Genomic DNA, 19763 nt, shown 5'->3' with positions numbered 1-19763 from the left:
TTAAATTAGTGCGACGTTTAGTATCCACCGTAACACTGGCAGGTTTTATTTTCGTCGTTCTTGCGGGAAATGCGGACAAATATTTAATTTTTCAGATTTAATGAAAGAAAAATGACGTCATTTGCGATCAGCGCTATACCTATACAAGGAGTTGTGTTAGAATTCAAAAATGTATTAAATATGTCAGCCGATGTCGAAGTTACTTATCGAGTTGCCTTAAAAACAGGAGGTATGTATAAAAGCATTAAAATTTTGTCATCATCGTGTCGACACCCGTCACTAACCTACGACCGTGGACAATAGAGGAGGGGGGCCCGGGGGTAGGCTGAAACTCTCCCCTCCTTCAAGAATGTTGTGGAATGACTGTTCCGAATGCTAAAGAAATATCATCACAAAGTTTTAACGCACTCGCAGAGATGTTCATGGAGAGAAAAAAAAAAACTTTCTGGAAACTGGTTTTGAAATGGTTTTATGGTAATAGGCCTATAGGAGATTAAAATAGAAGTGAAGAGGTTAATATTTTCCGAAAAATAACAACTATCTTTTCCATCTGAAGATTTTGAGTTCAGGCACTAGTTTGGCTATAACTATTCAGTCCTTACCTTGAAATCTACGTGTTAAAACTCATTTCTGCACTCAATTCCTTTTTACTCCCAAATCTGTATTTACTTTTAACATGTTTAATACCCTTTCCCCCACCTTGTGGTGATTGTGTCATCTTTCTGCCAGTTTCTGCGCAGTGATTGTTCATGGACCGATATCTTCTTTGTTCTCTTTTATTCCCCTTCTAAATTGAATTTCAAATTTAGGGTCTGGTGGCCCACAGCCCGAAAATAATATTATATCGGATTGCCAACTGTTCAAGTCGACACAACCTGCAAGAGTGTAATGCGTTATGTTACTATTGATAGTTGTACCACTGCATATTGTACACATTGCGTTCTTTGTGCAAAGCGAGTACTTTGGGGTTTTTTACCTTCGGGGGGAAAGAAAATAGCTTGTCTTTTGCAGCGGGGATATAGGGCATATGCGTTGCCTTGCAAATCGAGAGATAAACATTGTAAATCGCGTATTCCAACAAAAAAGTCGCGGCTTAAAACGAAAGTAAGATGGTTGAGTTTTACTGACGGCGCTCTAACCAGTTTTCCACTCCGCGTTGGATGTTGATTCCCATAATGCATCGCTCGTATCCAAGCGATGTTGCAAACAAAATGGCGGATGCCGAGGTTATTTCCACGCCACCTCCAAGTCAAAATATACTGCATCCGGACACACAGATTCTCTCATTGAGTGATATTCCTGAAGATTTGTCTCCCTCGGTACCCCAAACGCCGCAGTTTGATGAGAGACCCCCTCAAAGTGCCGATGGATATGCAGACGATGCCGCGAGCTCAGAAGAGGACCAAGAGGTAAGATATTCGAAATTTGGAGTTTTTGTTTACAAACTTCAGGGTGAAATATCATCTTAAGGATAAGACATTTTGTTTCACTAATTACGACCTGTGCAACCCGTTCTTTTGTATATGTAGCTGCAGTACTGTTTTGCCTTGGTATTTGTGTCGGAGGGCGAAACCAGACCGACCAAAATACCCAGGCAAAACCTCGAGCTGCAGTACTACAGCTAGTGATTTCCCACTCTTGTAGCTGTAAAAGACATTACCACAGATTACTCCAACACAAAAACAAAAACTGTCAGTCATTATCAAATTCCATCATTTCATTGTGTTTTCACATTTTTCAGTTATCACCCAATGGCATCCTTGATGAAGACACAGTTGCCCATGGATTGTCACAGCTAGGGAGATCAGCATGTGGTGCTGATCAAGTATTCCTCCATCTCACTTTGCCGGTAAGTCCATTGATCCAATCGTGTTTGCAGGGTTTTTTAACCTCCATGGTATTACAAGCATCAAAACGAGTACTGTACTTGCAAGTTATCAGCGAAACTATGCTTCACTTTTTTAGCTGCCTATGCTTGATTCTTGCATAAGATGACACTTTTACATAGTATGATCATGTGTAGTGAAACAAAGACAAAATCCAGGTGATCTTTTCACATGTTGTATGTAGCATTGTGATAAATGTTGTGCTGTATATCCTTTTCCTGACTTACGTCAGATTGCCTTGATCACTGAGTGACGATAATTTGCTGTGATTTAACTGAAATACTGTAATTTGGCTTACAGGGGTATAATTTAGTGGACATTGAAATATTACAAAGCTATAATCATTTACAGAAAGTGGAGATTCCCTACAACCACATAGCAGGTCTGTATCATTAACCATATCAAACCAATACAATTACAAATGTGTCTGTTACTTTTCCCTCTGTTTGAATGCTCAGTACGTTGTTTACATTACACCATAGTGTAAGCTTGACATCCCAATTTTCCTCTACATGGGTGCAGGCTTGCAGTCAAACTGAGTTTGTGATAAAAGCAAAGTGGTTAAAAGGTTTAGATCTGTTTGTATTTAACGTTAAAGAAACATTGTGCCTAATATATAGACATCAGCAAGCTTTTTCTGATTTCCCTTCCTCATCAGTCCTCATGAAATGATAAAATTAATGATAGTTACTTAAAGCTGGACAAATATAACTGATTGTGAGACAAAACCATATGCAAATTTCAGTTACCGTTTCTGGGCAATAGATGGGATCATGATGGCATTTAAAACTCAAAGAATTTTAAATATTTTCAAACCATAACTAATGGAAAATACCCAACGGTCATATTCAATGTCAATGCACACTCAGATGCCAGGAAATGATCACCAGAATTCTGCATAATTTATTTGATTGGTGACCCTTGACCTCCGAATATTAATGTTATCAAAACAGTATCACTTTCAATATGTGACTGTCTTTGACAGATTTAAGACCACTGAGTTACATGCCATATCTGATTGAGCTGGACGCTTCACACAATGACATCGCTGAACTGCTGGATTTTGAGCCGCCTTTCAATCTCAAGGTAAGTAAAGGAGTCACCTTACCCACTGTGAAGATTCTCCCATCCCAAATGGACTGAGTCTTTTGATGTTTCTTTTACATTTTTGGTGCAACCAGTTTGTGATGGAAAGCATGGAAATAAAGTGGTTAGCTCAACTCCAAGCCCACATCATTACAAACAGAATTTACAGAGTAAAAGGTGATATAGGTTCTGGTATCTACCAGAAAGAAATAATAGTGAGTGAAATAATGGCCATGCTTTGACAAGCTACATACTTTGATACAACGTGCAGTAGGGTTATACTTGACTCAAATCATATACACTTACCACATTTGATTTCAGGGTTAATTTGTAAAAGATAATATAAAGAATGTCATTTCTAGGCTGGCCAAGAAAAATTCACATACAAACACAGACTCTGTCTTTTTTCAAGCATTTCTGAAAGAGATATTTATCAATGATGAGGTTTCCATGAGTCTTTGTTTCCATTCAGTGAACTTCTACACTTGCTCACAAACTTCTACAGAAATATTTTATCATATTTAGTATATAGCAACATGTATTCATTGTGCTTTTTGTAGCATATCATTCGTACAGCAAGAGATTACTTCATGGAAATAAAGATGTATTTCATGATGCTTTGCGATGAAAATGGCTTAATTTTTAATTTGCTCGAGTGGATTATCAATTTTCCTATGAATTCTGCAGACAATAAATTGTGCTCATGTGTATTTCATGTTTCACCTTTCAACTTAATTTTGATTGTGAAGATTTTTATGTGGTGCTTATTAATATTTTTCCATATCTCTATATCTCGACAGGAGGTTGATTTGTCCTATAACAAAATAGAAGAGATGACAGACTTGTCACCCCATCATGCTCTCACCAAGCTAATCTTGGATAGTATCCTTTGATCCTTTGAAATTTTATTAATGACTGATTAACTGACTTAATATTTTGAGTATTGATCGTTGACATTCATAATTTCTGAAATCGTTCAAGAATACAGTAAATCCACACTTGGCATTGGGTATGAAAACCAGAGTCAATGTTAACCTTTGTCTCTAGGTTTCTCGACAAGCTTTTAAAATGTGCCCCTCCATGACCATAGACTTATGTATAATGAGTGATTGACACTGTTTGGTGTGTTATAAATACAGACATTCATCTTCTTGAGGCTGTGAGAGATAACATTGATCTGTATCACTAGAAGTGAGCAGATAACTTCTCATTCTGAGCATAGAGTATGATGGCACACAAGAACTCACAGTTGTTCAACACCTTTCGTGTTTTATTTAGGTGTGAGATTTATCATACCCGTACCATACACTTAATATATTGTTTTGGACCTCTACATGTATATTCGGAAAGCATGACTTGTTTGTTATCAATCAGACGGAGAAAAAAAAGCATGACAAAGTGGCAAATGTTTGGCTTAAATACATCACCATAGCATATTTTTCCATTTGCAAATTTCAATGAAAACTTGATTTACTCGTATCCAGATATATTTCATGCAAGTGTGTGTGAATCCTTAACATGTGTCTACCAGACAACAATATCAGTGAAATAAAGGGTTTGTCACAGTGTTGCCGACTGAATCACCTCAGTTTGGCACACAACAGTCTGAGACAAATATCAAACCTGGAGAATTTACCGCTGAAGTTCTTGAATCTGGTGAGTTTCACCATCTGAAAGCGTTTGCGAATTGCAAATCATGAAATTCCACAGTTCTTTATATCATCGGGTGAAAAAGCTTTATTACACACTCATATTACATCACTGTACGGAGAGTTAGCAGTAAGATTTTCCATGATTAATGTAAGAAAGTCCCCAGAGTTTTCACAGTATTAAAGGAACAAAGTCTGCCATTTTTTCATGAATTTTGTTTAATGCGAGATACAATTTGTATTGTTTGACATGTTGAAAGATAATGAATGGGTGACCATGTGTGTATTTACCCAAATTTTAGACACGATACATGAAATCTTCACAGAATGAATTAATGGTCATGACCATTGATTCATTTTCGCGATGGTTTAATTTACCATGTCTAAAACTGGGGTCGAATATATGCATGGTCACTCATTCATTCAGTATCTTTCAACATGTCAAACAATATCTCGTATCAAACAAAATTCATGAAAAAATGGCGGACTTTGTCCCTTTAAGAGTTCCTATGTATTTCTGAAAAAGGGATGCACCTAACACCAGTCTAACATTAAGACAAACCCAAAATATGAGACTAATTTATTCGTTCATAAGTGCTAGTTTTACTTGTTTATTTATTGACTAGCTCATTTTGAGAGGAGCTGCCTTCCCCTCCACTGTCTATGGTTAGCTTTGTCCATCGTCTATGTTGCAGAACAGTCAAAGAATGATATCCTCAGCAACCTACTATGATGTTGAAGTGAAATTCCTACATTCCTAATGTGTAGGAAAAACTTAATTCAGTATACATATCTGTTCATTTTTTCAGCGAGGTAATGAGATTGAGATCATAGAAAACATTGAAACACTGAGTAAACTTCAATATTTGAATATTTCTGGAAATAGTATCAGAAGTATGAGTGGATTACAAGACCATGATGTGCTAGAAGTTATTGACTTGGAAGACAACCAGGTGAGAGGATAGCCATTTTGTATGCAAGATGTTGTAGACAGAAACTCAATCACAATTGCATTTCAACAATGATAATAGAATACAACAAAATTTTGCTGGTAGCCTCTTATAAAAAAAATGTGACAGAACTCTGACATCTTGTTGTCTTTACAGATCCATGACATCACGGAAGTCAAGTACATCCGGGATCTGCTGCTGCTCCGGGATCTGAACCTGTTGAGGAATCCGATCCAAGAGCTTGATGAATACAGGATATCTCTGCTGTACAGACTTCAACAGTTGACGCAGCTTGACAGGAGACGAGTGGAAGTTGATGAAAAGGTGGGTTGCTATTCAGTGGATAGTTGTAGTGCAATCAGAGTAGGTATTCTATCCTGGAATATATGTCATTTCAGTTTGAGGAGTGCACGTCAACCTGTCAATCAGTAATTAGGAAAGGTAGCTATATAAGATTTATTGCTTATTCAAATAGCATCCAGATAGATTTTGTCACTCAACCTGCAGTGTTGATTAATATTTCAGTGTATTACTGTTAACTTCCCATCAGGAGCTTTATTTGTAGAAACATTTCAGGGTGTCATCTGTCAATCATAGAAGTCTACAAGTAGCTCATACGTAAGGTCATATGATGTAAAAGAATGGTTTAGGAATTCAAAATTTGCAAGATTTGATTTGATAAGAGGGCTTAAGGTGGTTGGAAAGGCTAGAGCATCAGTTATAAATTTCAACAAAACTATTAAAATATAAAAGTAGTCAACATTCTCTGTGGAATAAAAAAAACTAGACATTTGGGCACAAAGGCATTGCAGAGTTATAGCCTGTTAAAACTTCTGAAAAACTGACCAAATAAGAAGAAGTTGGGGAGTCCTTAGTGTATTAACTATGGTAGAGGTCCCCTAGCTGTTAATAAAATGTTTGAAAAGGGAAAGTCATTATTTGCTGTTTTTCAGGAAAGTTTGACAAGGTGGTGCTGGCATTCAGAGTGAGTGACTACTATTGTAAATGCATTTTTAGATTCTTTGAGTGTCAAAGATGTGTCAAAAGTGAGATTAACAAAAAAAAACTCCTCTATGACTTCAAAGGAGGGGTGCAAATATGGCTTGTTTCAACATTGTTGACAGAATAACAATTTTCCTACATAATTGTATACCAATTTAATCCAACTTTGAAATGAGATATGGACATGGAATTTTTACAGCCTATTAACAAGGTTACAGATAAGATTTGTACGGCACAATTTTCCTGTATTTGAAGTACTTTTTGAAAAATCACATTTTGAAATTTGAAAGAATTTTTAATAATTTTTTGATATATAAACCCATGTAAAATCATAAAAACAAATTTTATTTACAAATCCTGCCGTACAAATCTTACAATAAATAGTGTCAACATATTTATAACTAATTTGGTAATATTAATCAGGGTTCGTACGCTCCTGGAAAGTCCTGGAAAGTCCTGGAATTTAAAACCACTCCTGGAAAGTCCTGGAAACTCCTGGAAAATCAAAATTTACTCCTGGAAACTCCTGGAAAATCGCTAGTTACGATCGCACACGGTCGAGAACGGCCAGATCGTAAAGGCGAATGTCAAACAGTATAATTGTCGAACGTCAAAATCGTAAAATGCGAATTGTTTTGCGACAGGTGAGGAGCCCTCATGAGACAAAATTTGGAAAGCGTAGTAATGTTTCTTATAATGTCGTAAAGGGGTACTCTTGCACTAGCGTGGGCGAGACCATGTTGTGTATTCGATTATCCATGGTTTTGCACGCACGTACCGTGACATCGAAGTAGGCATGAGTTGCTCGTGGAGGGACTGTGTTGAAATTTTAAGTTTGTTCGGGTCATCAGTCACAGTAATGCCTCCTGGAAAGTGTTTATTCAGCGATCATTGGTTGAAACAGCCCGAGTACATAGGATGGCTGGAGCGGGCGCAAGATAAATTCGCGGCAAGATGCAAACTTTGTGAAAAGACTTTCGTTGTATCGAAAAGCCCAGCCCTGCGTACGATGCTCCGTGTTCCCGTGGCTCGCCATTCGGTACCTTCATGATATCGCTGGCCTTCCCTTGACCGTGCATCGCCAGCAAACTAATGGTTTTGGACGTCATGCGAACAGTTCTTTTACAGTCTGTGAGCGGTTGAGATATTCGGGTAGGCATACGGTAGATTAGATTCAAGTAGTTAGAAAAATAGTTTTTCGTGTGCGGTCCAAATTGGTACCGCATGTCTATGGACCTAAATTAGCAGGGCTGTAGTGGGAGGCTCCATAACGCCGGGAACACACAGCATTGTACGCGGGGCTATGAAAAGCCATGCTAAAGGAGCAAAACATCGAGCTCTGGGAGGAAAAAAAGAGGAGCAAGTAAATCAAAAATTAATGATTTCTTTGCCCGATCTTCATCAAATGTAAAGTCATCGACTAATTCTAAGCCTTCCCCGAGTTCATCTTTCCTGACACCACACTCACAACTGTCTCAGTCGTCAGTGATGTTATTCAATATGTCGTCACCATCAAAACCTGTCAATTCGTCATTGACTGCATTTGTCAGCAAAATGATGTCTTGTGGGCTGAAGTTTTGTGGACAATGAAAACTTTAGAAAAAATTAGTGTATGATGCTTATTAAAATTGCAAGCTTTATCGTGCAAACACTCCTGGAAAATGGCATTTTTCAACCACAAATACTCCTGGAAAATGGCAAAAAAACTCCTGGAAAGTCCTGGAATTTTGATTTACTTGAAGTGTATGAACCCTGATTAATACTATCCAATTACTATTAAATTCAAATATGTAAAAAAAATATAAAAAACTAAATTTTAATATTTACTGGTGTCATATTTCAAAATCATGGCTGCAAATATACAATTTTTATATTCTTTGGAGATAATATTAACTATGGGAGTTATCCTGAAAATTTGAACTAAATATCTTGATTCTAACACTTGAAACTTGACATTAACTCTGAGAAAAGAATTGGTGCAAAAATAGCCTTTCCAACCACCTTAACACTTTGAGTGTATTTTTGTAGCCTTTATGAAATAAACCCAAGTAAATTTTTCTCAAATTTTTGCCAAAATTTTGAGAAAAAACCATAGCCAAAGAAATGTGATGTCCATTTGGTCCAAAAGTATCAAAAAATTACAGAACAATTCATAAAAATCGGTAAAATCTTGCACTAAAATTTTGGGGGAGAAAATTACAGTGCTCATAGGGTTGAAGTCAGATTGTTGCTATTTTTTGGATGCAATTTGGTTTGGTTAATTAAACGGTACTGAACTTGATTTAGAGAGCTTTAAGACCCTTTCACCACCATAATTTGGCCCAACTGTGTTGTTTATTGTAGTTAATATGGACTACGTACTGGGAAAACGGAGCAATGTGGTTATGTTTGAAGTCGATAATGTAAATGTGTTGTCTGTTTTATCCGACAGGTGATGGCCGTCAATAGCTTCAATCCTCCCATGAAAGTAGTCGCAGCAAGAAACCACATCAAACAAGTGGTTAGCTCACTTCTCCAACCAGCGACCATCTATGACAGGTAATGGCAGGGCTAATTTGGAACAATGCTACTTATGGACTGAAATCAAAGTGCAAAGCCTGTGTCGTTCTCAGTATTTCAGTCAATACTGTACCAATCTGAAGCCGATATATCCATAAGTTTCAGACTTAAGTTACCACAACATAGACAATGTTACCCATAAAAGATGATAGGTCGAGAAAATCCTCAGAGAAGATGAATTATATTGCCACTCCTTTTTACCATAAATTAAGACTTTGTATACAGATTTGATTTTCTGCACCTATAATACTCAATCTGTATGATACTTTTTGTCAATACCAAGCCCTAATGAATTTTTCTTATATATACCACATGTTCTGGTGTTTCTAAGAGTATGTTTTATGGATGACAGACATCATTAACTCTTAGAGTGCCAAGTCAATGTTTGTTGCCTTTATAAAATATACCAGTACCCGAGTCAATTTTTTCAGATTTTTGCCAAAATTTTGGTAAAATGCTTTAGCCAATGAAATGTGATATCCATTTTATTCAAGATTATAAAAAAACATTACGGGGAAATTCCTGAAATGGTAAAATGTTACACTAAAATTTCGGTTGGAAAAAATTGCAGCAATCAAATTAAGGACTCTGTCACTTGAATGTGGGCATGTACTAGCAATCAGAAAATGCAATGGCAGAGTCTTGTTGACACTGTTTTGCCTGTATATCAAAATAATTATATTGAATGAGTTCTACCATTTTTTCCTTCACAGTACATTGCCAAGTATCGAGACCCCCTATCCAATGCTTGTTCTGGTGGGCCCCTCAGGCTCCAATAAAAGAGAACTCTCGCACAGGCTTGTTGAAGACTTCCCAGACTATTTTGGTTATGGGTAAGTACATGCTGATGTATGCAATAGTGGCTACACATTCTAAATTCTTAATTTCAAATTCTTCACTTTACATGTACCACTTTATGATGTACTTTACATTGCTTACCACTTCATGTTAAGATACCATAGATAACATAAGTTACCTTTGACATTGCGTACCAAACATTTATTTTCCAATTTTAGATTTCAAAGCATTTTAGTCAGTTATACAAGCACTCCATTTGAGTTCACAGTGTTCTGAAATCTTGAAAGATATCTTAATTTTAAAGGTATACTGTCACCTGTTCCAATTTTGCCACAGTTACCATGGAAAGAGAAAATCTAACCAATCACAGATGTTAAGCGGGTGGCTGCTTTTTAAAAACAGCGCCCTCACATTGGCATTTTGAATACCAAGAAATGCCCTTTTGACCATATACGGGCATATTTAGATTACAGGTGACTGTATATACCTTAATGACTTCACACTTACACTCAAAATTAAATATACATGGCAAAGTGAAAATGCCCTCGCATAATAATTTCAAATGCAATGGTGAGACAAATTACAGAGATTAAATGGTATGATCTCAATGGTAAAAACTTCATTCATTTGTCTCTGCTTTATAGAATAATGCATTGTACAAGAACAGCTTACAGCGGTGAACTGGACGGCAGAGATTACAACTTTGTAACACCTGGCCAATTCCAAAACATGGAAATGAATGTAAGTGTTATATTTCATGATGTTTGTTTCTAAAAACATACATGGCAGTAGTACTTGAAGTAATGTAGTCCTGGTTGATATTAAAAGGAAATGAATAAATTGTTTTAACATACTTTAAGTTCAGTGGAAAGCAAAGCCTGTCAAGCTAGTTGACATGTAGAGGAATGTCAAGAATATGCTAAAGAAAATGATCAGGCTCACTTGCTTTTTCCTCTGTTGATTTTTCTGTCAGTATGAGTCTAAATGTCCTGATATACAAATCAGTGATATACTTATCAGTTTCTAATACAAAATTGTCTCCTGTACCTGTACACACGCCAGGGTAAATTCATCCTGACATATGAGAATTCGGGGAGTCATTACGGTCTGAGCATGGATGCAATCGAAAACATTGCCAAGGATGGACTTGCTTGTGTTGTTCATCTTGAAATTGAGGTAAGTGGATGTAGCTTTCTTCTCAGGACAATCTTATCAGTTGAGTTCTTCCTTTGAGCTTATGAAGGAGATAATGTACATTTTTCACTCTTTTCAATTTCTACATGAATTTCATCCTATCTTTGAAACCCCCCCCCACCTCATCACATCCCATTCAAAACACACAATTGAAAACAGAAAGTAAAACCAAAGTGTTGTCGTCAAACAGTCGAACTGAACAAGATTACATTTGATATTGTATTTATTTTGTGTTGATTTTTTTTTCACGTGTTTCATAGCTTTCATTTCATGTGTTGTAGAGCCTACATATTTTGAACTCGACTGACTTGGTTAGTTTCTAACTTCTTTATTTGTATCTCGTTTTCTTTTCTATGTAGGGTGTTATGGTGCTAAAGCACACATATTTTGAGCCACGGTATGTCTTAATACTTCCACTGGACAAAAACATTCACAGTCAGCGTCTTCACGAGAGGGGACACTACACGGTACCCCAGGTTGAACAGATCATACATAGGAACGATCTCTACAAGGAGATCAACCAACAACATCCAGGTTTCTTTGATATGACCATCGATAGCAGTAAGTTTTTGATGTATTGTGTCACACAGAGAGTGTAATCTTGTAATAGATGATGCTGTTGCCATGGAAACTTCAATGTGCACCATCATTTGAAACCATCGTAGGACGCTGTATTGTGGAAGTTCTGTCTGTATCTAGGTGAAACCTTCACGTTGTATCCATGAGTCATTTCAAATTCACTAGATAATATTTTGCCATTGTGAAATCTTGTGACTTGCTGAACAATAATTCTCTCTTGCAGCTGGACTTCAGACAAAATGATAACATCAGTGTACAACTGTTTGACAGTTTGGTACACGTTGCAGTTTCACTTTGTAGCCATCATTTATATTTGAGGAACTTGTGTGAAAATTTCCACAATTTACAAAACCCTTCTCTGTATTGTCTATCAAGAGAAAGTGTGATATTGGTAGTAAGTCATTTCCAGTGATGAAACGATGGATGAGATCATAATGTCTTGATTCCTTTAACAGACAATGGAGCAGAAGCTTATCGAAGATTAAAGAAATTAGTGATGGATTATCTTGGGATCAGTGGAACGGCTGGATTTACTCTGACAGACGATCCATCCAGTGACACACAGACAACTACAACAACAGGTTTGTGTCAAGAAATGCAATTTGTTTCATAACAGCAAACAACTTTTAATTCTGGTGTAATCAGTTTGCTTTCAAAGATCATGATTGATTGATGTTGTGTGCTGTTTTATTTTTGCATCAAGTCTGACACCTCCAACCTGTCCAGGTAGAATTAATGGCTTAATTAATGACAAACACACCAACAATAATCATTGTCTGTTGCAACTTGCTCATGAAATACAATATTGACCAGGCCTTCATGATAATAAACTGATGACTCATTCAGTTGAATAAGAAGGTCAAAAACGCAACATCCACAAAACACCTCAAAAGTTGTCATTGTTCATTGAAGGTACATGTAATGCCTACCTCTAAACTGACCAATTTAAACTCTTGCTCAAAATTTCACCTCAGAAGCTTTCAATATTCTTTTTCATTATCATAAATAAAAAAATCAGGGTTACCATGCCAATATTAGTGTTAAAGAAACAAATCGCACAAACTTTACAGATACTTGAAAATCAAAATGGCCACCATACCATGTGTTCACTCCATGTGCAAAAAATTAGTTTTTTGATGATCACAAAAAAACCAAGGCGCTGAAAGTGTTTTGGCTTCTCAGGCTTCAAAATGGGTTCACGATAGCGGCAACACAGTAAAACCATGTAAGAAAATATATACAAGTTTCAGCTGTCTTTTAATTTAGTTTTATTATATGAGAAAATCAGAATGCCTCCATACCCTGTGTTAACTCCTTTCCACACCCTGTATTCACTCAAATTTTGTTATTGGCTTGCAGGTAACACACTACAGTCTAATGGTGGCTCTGGTACTTCCGGATCAGCCACTGGAGTAAAGACATGGTCCAAACAAACAGTCGACACAGCATCCCAACAGATGACACAGGCAATAAGGAACAAACTTGAACCAACAAAGAGTGCAGTGGTGTGTATTTATGTGTTGATACAACATCTGAGAAAAATCTTATATCTTAGATTTGTTTGACAGAAATGTCCCCAGCTTTGTAAGTTGGAAGCTGAAATCCCATTTTTCGTTTGCATTATGTCGTAAGTGTCACAGTGTGTCGGTATCAAGAAACTTTTCAGTGCTCACAGACTTTCCCATTAAAAATCGACATGTGTACCAGATGATTATCTGTTTGAAAAGTTCTTGAGTTTCAGACAGCTACTTATTCTGCAGAACTAAACAATTTGGATTTTACTTTCCCATCTACATCCGAGCACCAGTCGCTGATTTTCTCATTTTGATTTTGTTTCCCAGGAGCAGGCATCCTACGAGCGTCGTCTGAGTGCTGCAAAAGCTGCAGCTGCTGGGGTTGTTCCAAGACCAATAGATCAGTTACTCAGCAAGTGAGTTCAAAAACACATACTCTTCCATGGAGAAAATACAATAACGTTGTTGATTTTATATTTATATGATTGCTTGGCCTTGGGAGGTCAACAAACAGACACATCTACAGCGACACGTCTTTCTGATGAACCTGAAAGTTGGTGATATAGTAATGAAATAATGTTCAGTCACTTATATGTCAGAAAATCAAAATGAAAGGGTGAAGATTTGACTACCAATTACTTCAGATTATGTGCTTTCTCTGTAGTAAATTCCAAATTGATCAAAAGCTGTTACCATGTGAAAATTTGGATGAAATTGACTGCCATGATATTCATGAGTTTGCCTCTAATTTTGTGAATGTTACTCAGCTAGTAATGACTATCAGTATACAGCAAAACAATGTCATAACTTTTCTCATTGTTGATTGTTTCTTCTGTGATTACACAGGCCACCAGGAACAGCCCCAACACAGGGAGGTTCATCAGGCGACTTGGAAGGGCTGAGTGGCAGTGGCAAAGAGCGCCCTCTAACGGTTGCCGTTGGATCAGGCATATTCAACGAAATGAACGCAGCAGCCCAGACTCCAGACTCCAGTGAAGCCACCACCAGATCTAGTTCACACCTTTCCAATATTTCTGAAGCCAGGGGCTTCTCAAATCCAGTGTCTCCGGACGAAGCCCGCTCACAGATGGGATCGCAGTCATCCTTCCGTCTGCCAGGCACAGAAATGGCCCAAGAGCCGGAATTCATTCCAAGACCACCCTCTCAAGGAAGCAACGGTTCAAGGCCTGGCTCGGTTCAGTCATTAGGCAGACCAGGCTCAAATACAAAGCCAGTGTTGCCACCGATTGCAACATCGCCGAGAGAAAATGTCAGGTCTTTACCAGAATATTGAGAAAATCGGTAGAGCTAGACTGACACACCTGCAAAAAATGAGTGGAAAAAAAGGAACTTTGTACATAAGTGTATTATAACATTTATATTAAAAGTGTGACCTATCGGCCTTAACACAAATTTTTCTCAAAATAGAAGAGCAAATGAAACCAAATGAATGGTTCTTTAATGCATAAGTTGATAGAACAACCACATAGAGAGCTGATGGACATTCACCGGCTACATTGATTTATAGGTTGCCTTCATTAACACATTCAAAATGTAGTGTTGTTGCTGTTCCTTTGTACAGACAAACCAATTTGTTTTACATTAGAATTTGAAAAAAAATTCTTTTTAAAGAGTTTTCTTTATGCGTGTGTCTCTACCTGAGCTGTGTATGGTTTGAGTGACTGTGGAACCGTCCTAATTCCATTTATCAGTTCACATGTAGATTCCTGTAATGTTTTCTTTATGGCACCAGTGTTTATCTTAGGCCATCAGTCATGAGTGACAGAGACACACACGCCATTTAGCTATACTGTAATGAAAACTGTATAACAGCTGGCGAAGAATTTTTCTCATCATAATAAACAATATTATTTAAGAGTATGCATGCTTGTGTATCATTTTGTGACCCATTTTCCTTCTGTCCGTGCATAACTTTGACAACATCAGTGAAATAATCTTGAAAGTCTTCATTTAAAACTGAGTTTGGACCTAACCAATCTCATCGGGCAATGAAGCTCAGAGATATATGTGCTGTTGCTATGGAAACCAACACTTAGAAGGGAGGGCTGCACGGATGAGTTGGTTGATCTCTGGTGTACCAGTCACGCTTTAGCTGTTTGCCAATTTCACACACTGTAGATTTGCAATACAATCCTTGTTGACAAAAAAAAAACTATCTTACCCTGTAAAGCCGACATATTTCATGGCTGGCGATGTCCCGTTCGTCCATTGTATGGATACTGATAGGGTTGGACACCTCAAATGCAAGACATGAATAGAACGAAAGGGAGGAATTGTTCTGATTCAAGTACAGGGAACACAAAACAATTGACTCTTTGTTACTGAACCCAGACTTTGGACAGGTAAAATGTCACTGAGGGGCAATATTTGGAAATGGAACACATTTGACATATCTTCATTTGTTTTTTTACATTTAATGAAAATATTTGGAGTATACTTATATTACACTCGTTCCTGTTTCTGTACCTTAGCATTTATTATTAAGGAGAAGACACAGCATGCATACCGTTTTCCAGAACGCTTTTCACTCCCCAGTCAAGTAAGTGTTTCTATTTTTGCTTCTTTTGCAAAAGCAGCAAAGTTTACTTTTTACTGCCAATTTTCACTCCGACTTGTGTTTTGTCGTTTTACACTTTGATCACTATGCCTCCCATTATAAAATGGCTTGTCCCTGGAGACTACTCACGGTGACAAATAAATGTTATCCCCCTCAGAGACTGACTTTACTAACTTTGACAAGAGTCATGAGCAGCATACATTTTTAGCTGATTTCTAACCCATCAACGATGACTTAAATTACGTCTATGGATTGTTATGGATTGTGGAAACACTGATAAATTGCCCATTAAATGTGGTTCATAGACGAGGTGGACAATTTTCGACAACGTTAACACCGCAGATTAATGTTACCGTTGATGGAAACTAGCGCTCGATAATGTCGCAATAAATGACACGCTATCTGTAGTTAACATGGGTGACGATCATCTTGGCGTTTCTCATGGAATAAGGCATGCCGCTGCAATTTAAACAATGTCTCGCTGGTAATGTCTCTCACTCAACCTAATCCTGACCATGATGATTTAATTCTGTACATTCAGTGTGAGGTTTTTCAGTCTGGTTTTTGAGCAAGGCGTGTATCACATGCCTCAAAGCGTAGGCGTCGACTTAGAGACCATAGCATACCATACATCTATTTCTTCTTCTTGTTAGCTACTATAGACTATAGTCTATAGAAGCTATTGGGATGGGTATCCGTCCGGCGTCCGTCGTCAGTCTGTATGTATGTATGTATGTATGTATGTATGTATGTCCGTTTGTGAGGCGTCCGTCCACTCAAATATCTTGAGAACCGCTGTACTTACTGATTTGATATTTGTTGTGTAGATGAAAAATATGATTTTGAGAAACTGTTTTTTTTTAATTTTTTGATATTGTTGAAAATAGGCAAATTAATGCCAAAAAAGGTGCTTTTGGTAAAAAATCTTCTTCTTCATAACCGCTGGTCAGACAGCTTTGTTATTTGGTATACAGGTCCCTAGGGGTAATCCAACTTAGATTTGTTCAAATTGTGATGAAATATGTAAATGTGTATTTTTAAGGAATTTTTTTGTCATTTTTGGTCAAAATTTGACTTACATTGTATGTAATGCTTGTACTGTGTAACCCCTATCAATTCACCCAGAAAAAAATAATTAATATGATTTTAAATAATTGAATTAATTAGGAAATCATCAAAGCCAAAATAATTTTAGTGTAGAATTATCAGAAAGTTCAACTTTTTTTGACAGTTCATAGTGAAATGCTTACCATCTTGGAGGATTAAAACATGTAAAGGCAACTTTCCTGAATCCCAACTTTGACATATTCTGAACCGTCATTTATTGTGCCCTGTATGTTATCTAAAAGAAATTGCTCATAATAGTCAATAGAGATAGAGACAGAGAAAGTTCTAATTTCCATTTATGGTTGACTTGGTAAGGATAAAATAAAATTACTTTTTGAGGAAAAAAATAGAGTGGTCAATTAAAACAGTGGTCAAAGTGATAGGGGTTTTATGGTAAAGCTTGGCTGTAAGATTCCTCATGTGCTATTTATAGCAATTATGCAATCTGTGTAAACAGTGCAATGAAAGTTACATGATTCCTTATAATGCTTCAAACATTTGTCTCTTCAGTGTGCTTTCTCTGAGTATGCATTCTCAACTTATTCAACAGAACTCACTTACAATGTTAATCAAAGATATCCACCTTCTTCATCAGTACATGTGTCACAAAAGGTTATTCTCTACATAACACAGCAGAGCTCTGTCAACTGTTGAGTTGCTTGTTCTTTCAAAACTGCTGGTTAGACAGCTTTAATATTTGGTTTACAAGTCCCTAGGATGACCTAAGTGAGATAATTTCATACAGTCAGGAAATACTTAATTTTGTATCCATGTCTATAGTAGCTTCAGGGACTTTGGCCCTATGTTTTTAAATCTTTTCCCCGTTCTAATTAAGTCATTGTTCTTTCAGGATTTCTCCATATTTCAATACAGTGACATTTTCTTTGGTTCCTCCTTTCGAATCGCAGAGTTTGTCCCGGAACCCGCACACCTGTCATACAAGCGGGTCAGCCATTTGATTTCGCTGAATGACCCTTTGAAAAGAGTCGGTCATTCAAGGGGAGACGTAGTTTGTTTAAAACCTGAAAGTGCATGATTTCTACCGCACAGTAGATTCCGATAATTATTGTGTAAGTCTGAATTACCTAGGATAGGACACAGATATGACGAATACAGCATTACACATACACAGATCATTATATATATATATATATATATATATATATATATATATATATATATATATATATATATATATATATATATATATATATATATATATATATATATATATATATATATATATATATATTGTCCCTTCGGAATCTCAGAGTTTGTCCCGGTACCCGTACACCTGTCATAAAAGCGGGCCAGCCATTTGATTTCGCTGAATGACCTTTTGAAAAGAGTCGGTTCATTAAAGGAGACTTTGTTTAAAACCTGAAGGTGCATCATTTCTACCGCACAGTAGATGCCGATAATTACCATGACCTATCCGCCAAATCGATCAATTGTGCTTGTACATATTGTACTAGGGTGTAATGAAACTCACATTGTAAGCCTTGCACTGAGATTGTAGGTAGATGTCCGCGATCATCAACGTTAATGTCGAATCACCAAAAGGACTAGCCCTACGAGTATGGCGAGAGTGTCATACTTTGGCAACGCCGCCTCCGCGTTGCCAAAGCCGGACTACAGACGGCCATGAGCAAGTAAGCATGGCACGGACTGCTGCATCTTTTGGGTCTCATTACTGTCAGTGCATCATAATTTGAAGAACTTATTTCAGTCGGTGGGGAGGGGGGGGGGTAGTCGTGTAAAATTTGCAATTTCCAATATGTTGATGATTTGGTGGCAATTCATTTGATCCTGACCATGGCACGTTTGATTGACAGAACGAATGAAAGATCGACACCCATCCACGGGACTGTGGTATCCGATATCAGTTGCCTTGGCAATTAACCAACAAGCGCTGAAAAACCACACACAATTGCGGCACTGCACCGTTACCATATGAGCCTATCGTTTGACAATAACGTATCTTGTATTAGCCCCCCTTGTAAAGATACGGACCCATTCGCTGTATTATCTGCGAAATATTTACCATGCCGTTGCAGTCCCAGGCACGCTGTGTGTGTGCGTGTGTGGGCGGCGTAGCCCAGTTCATGCAGTGAATGTCTGGCAGAGGGTTATTTGTTTTTGAAGTGAAAGAAAACGAATAGACGGGGGCCAAAACAATAGGAATCGGTTCCAGGGACTTGATTACGTTTCACTCTGCGTATGCACGCTTAGATTTTGTATTAACCAAAGGCACGGCAACTGGGCATTCTAGATCACTCCCACTCATTGTGAGAAAAGATGACAACAACATTTTACGAAACATTTGGAGCCGAAAACTTCTTGGTAAAACGATATTTATCCAGCGCACTATTTTATGATGTTGTCATAACCCCAATATCATTGTCATAATCTTATTAATTCCCAAGTTGTTACGGTTCACAGCTATACCAGGAAGAATCTGAAAATAAGGCCGATACTAGATGAACTCATAGTCATAACTCTCTCCAAATACTTCCATTTACTATTAACTGTATTAGTCATGCATTCAATTCCTATCTGCAGTCTTAATATGGATTTTTCCAAACTTACATTTAGTTTTGTAAATTGCTTGGGACATACAGTAGGTTCATGGGTACTATAAGTGTTTCGAGTCACGGAAAGCAGGTGTTCGACAATGTTCGCGACAAGGTTCGTAATTTCTAATTTCACATCTGACAACGTGTCACGAAAACTTTGTATCTGATATACGCCGAATAGTTATAACCTGAAGGCCTGACCACCCAGTGAAGGACTAGGATGGCCGTGGCGACGCTATCCAAAGCACTTTCCGATTTACACGAACAACTTCACTGCAAATCATG

At 37.4% G+C, this 19763-nt stretch overlaps 1 protein-coding gene across 1 annotated transcript; it reads left to right on the top strand.

The window, feature by feature from the left end:
• The first annotated feature begins 1180 nt into the window (after window positions 1–1180).
• Window positions 1181–15098, top strand: LOC139135546 (leucine-rich repeat and guanylate kinase domain-containing protein-like). The gene is made up of 17 exons (XM_070702987.1): window positions 1181–1409; window positions 1742–1849; window positions 2187–2268; window positions 2872–2972; window positions 3773–3854; window positions 4504–4628; window positions 5431–5574; window positions 5728–5895; window positions 9005–9111; window positions 9846–9965; window positions 10575–10671; window positions 10993–11106; window positions 11484–11685; window positions 12159–12284; window positions 13063–13208; window positions 13545–13633; window positions 14064–15098. The coding sequence occupies exons 1-17, from the start codon at window positions 1212–1214 to the stop codon at window positions 14509–14511; spliced, it is 2457 nt and encodes an 818-aa protein (XP_070559088.1). The 5' UTR covers window positions 1181–1211; the 3' UTR covers window positions 14512–15098.
• Window positions 15099–19763: the final 4665 nt, after the last annotated feature.

This window comes from Ptychodera flava, chromosome 6 (assembly GCF_041260155.1).
Source record: "Ptychodera flava strain L36383 chromosome 6, AS_Pfla_20210202, whole genome shotgun sequence".
Lineage (NCBI taxonomy): Eukaryota > Metazoa > Hemichordata > Enteropneusta > Ptychoderidae > Ptychodera > Ptychodera flava.
The sequence above is the reverse complement of the archived record's forward strand: the minus strand, read 5'-3'. Positions and strand labels throughout refer to the sequence as shown.

Coding starts and splice junctions, on each gene's coding strand:
- LOC139135546 (XM_070702987.1), top strand. CDS start 1,212: ATGGCGGATGCCGAGGTTATTTCCACGCCACCTCCAAGTCAAAATATA. Junction 11,107..11,483: donor TTGTTCATCTTGAAATTGAG/GTAAGTGGATGT, acceptor TTTTCTATGTAG/GGTGTTATGGTGCTAAAGCA. Junction 11,686..12,158: donor TGATATGACCATCGATAGCA/GTAAGTTTTTGA, acceptor TTCCTTTAACAG/ACAATGGAGCAGAAGCTTAT.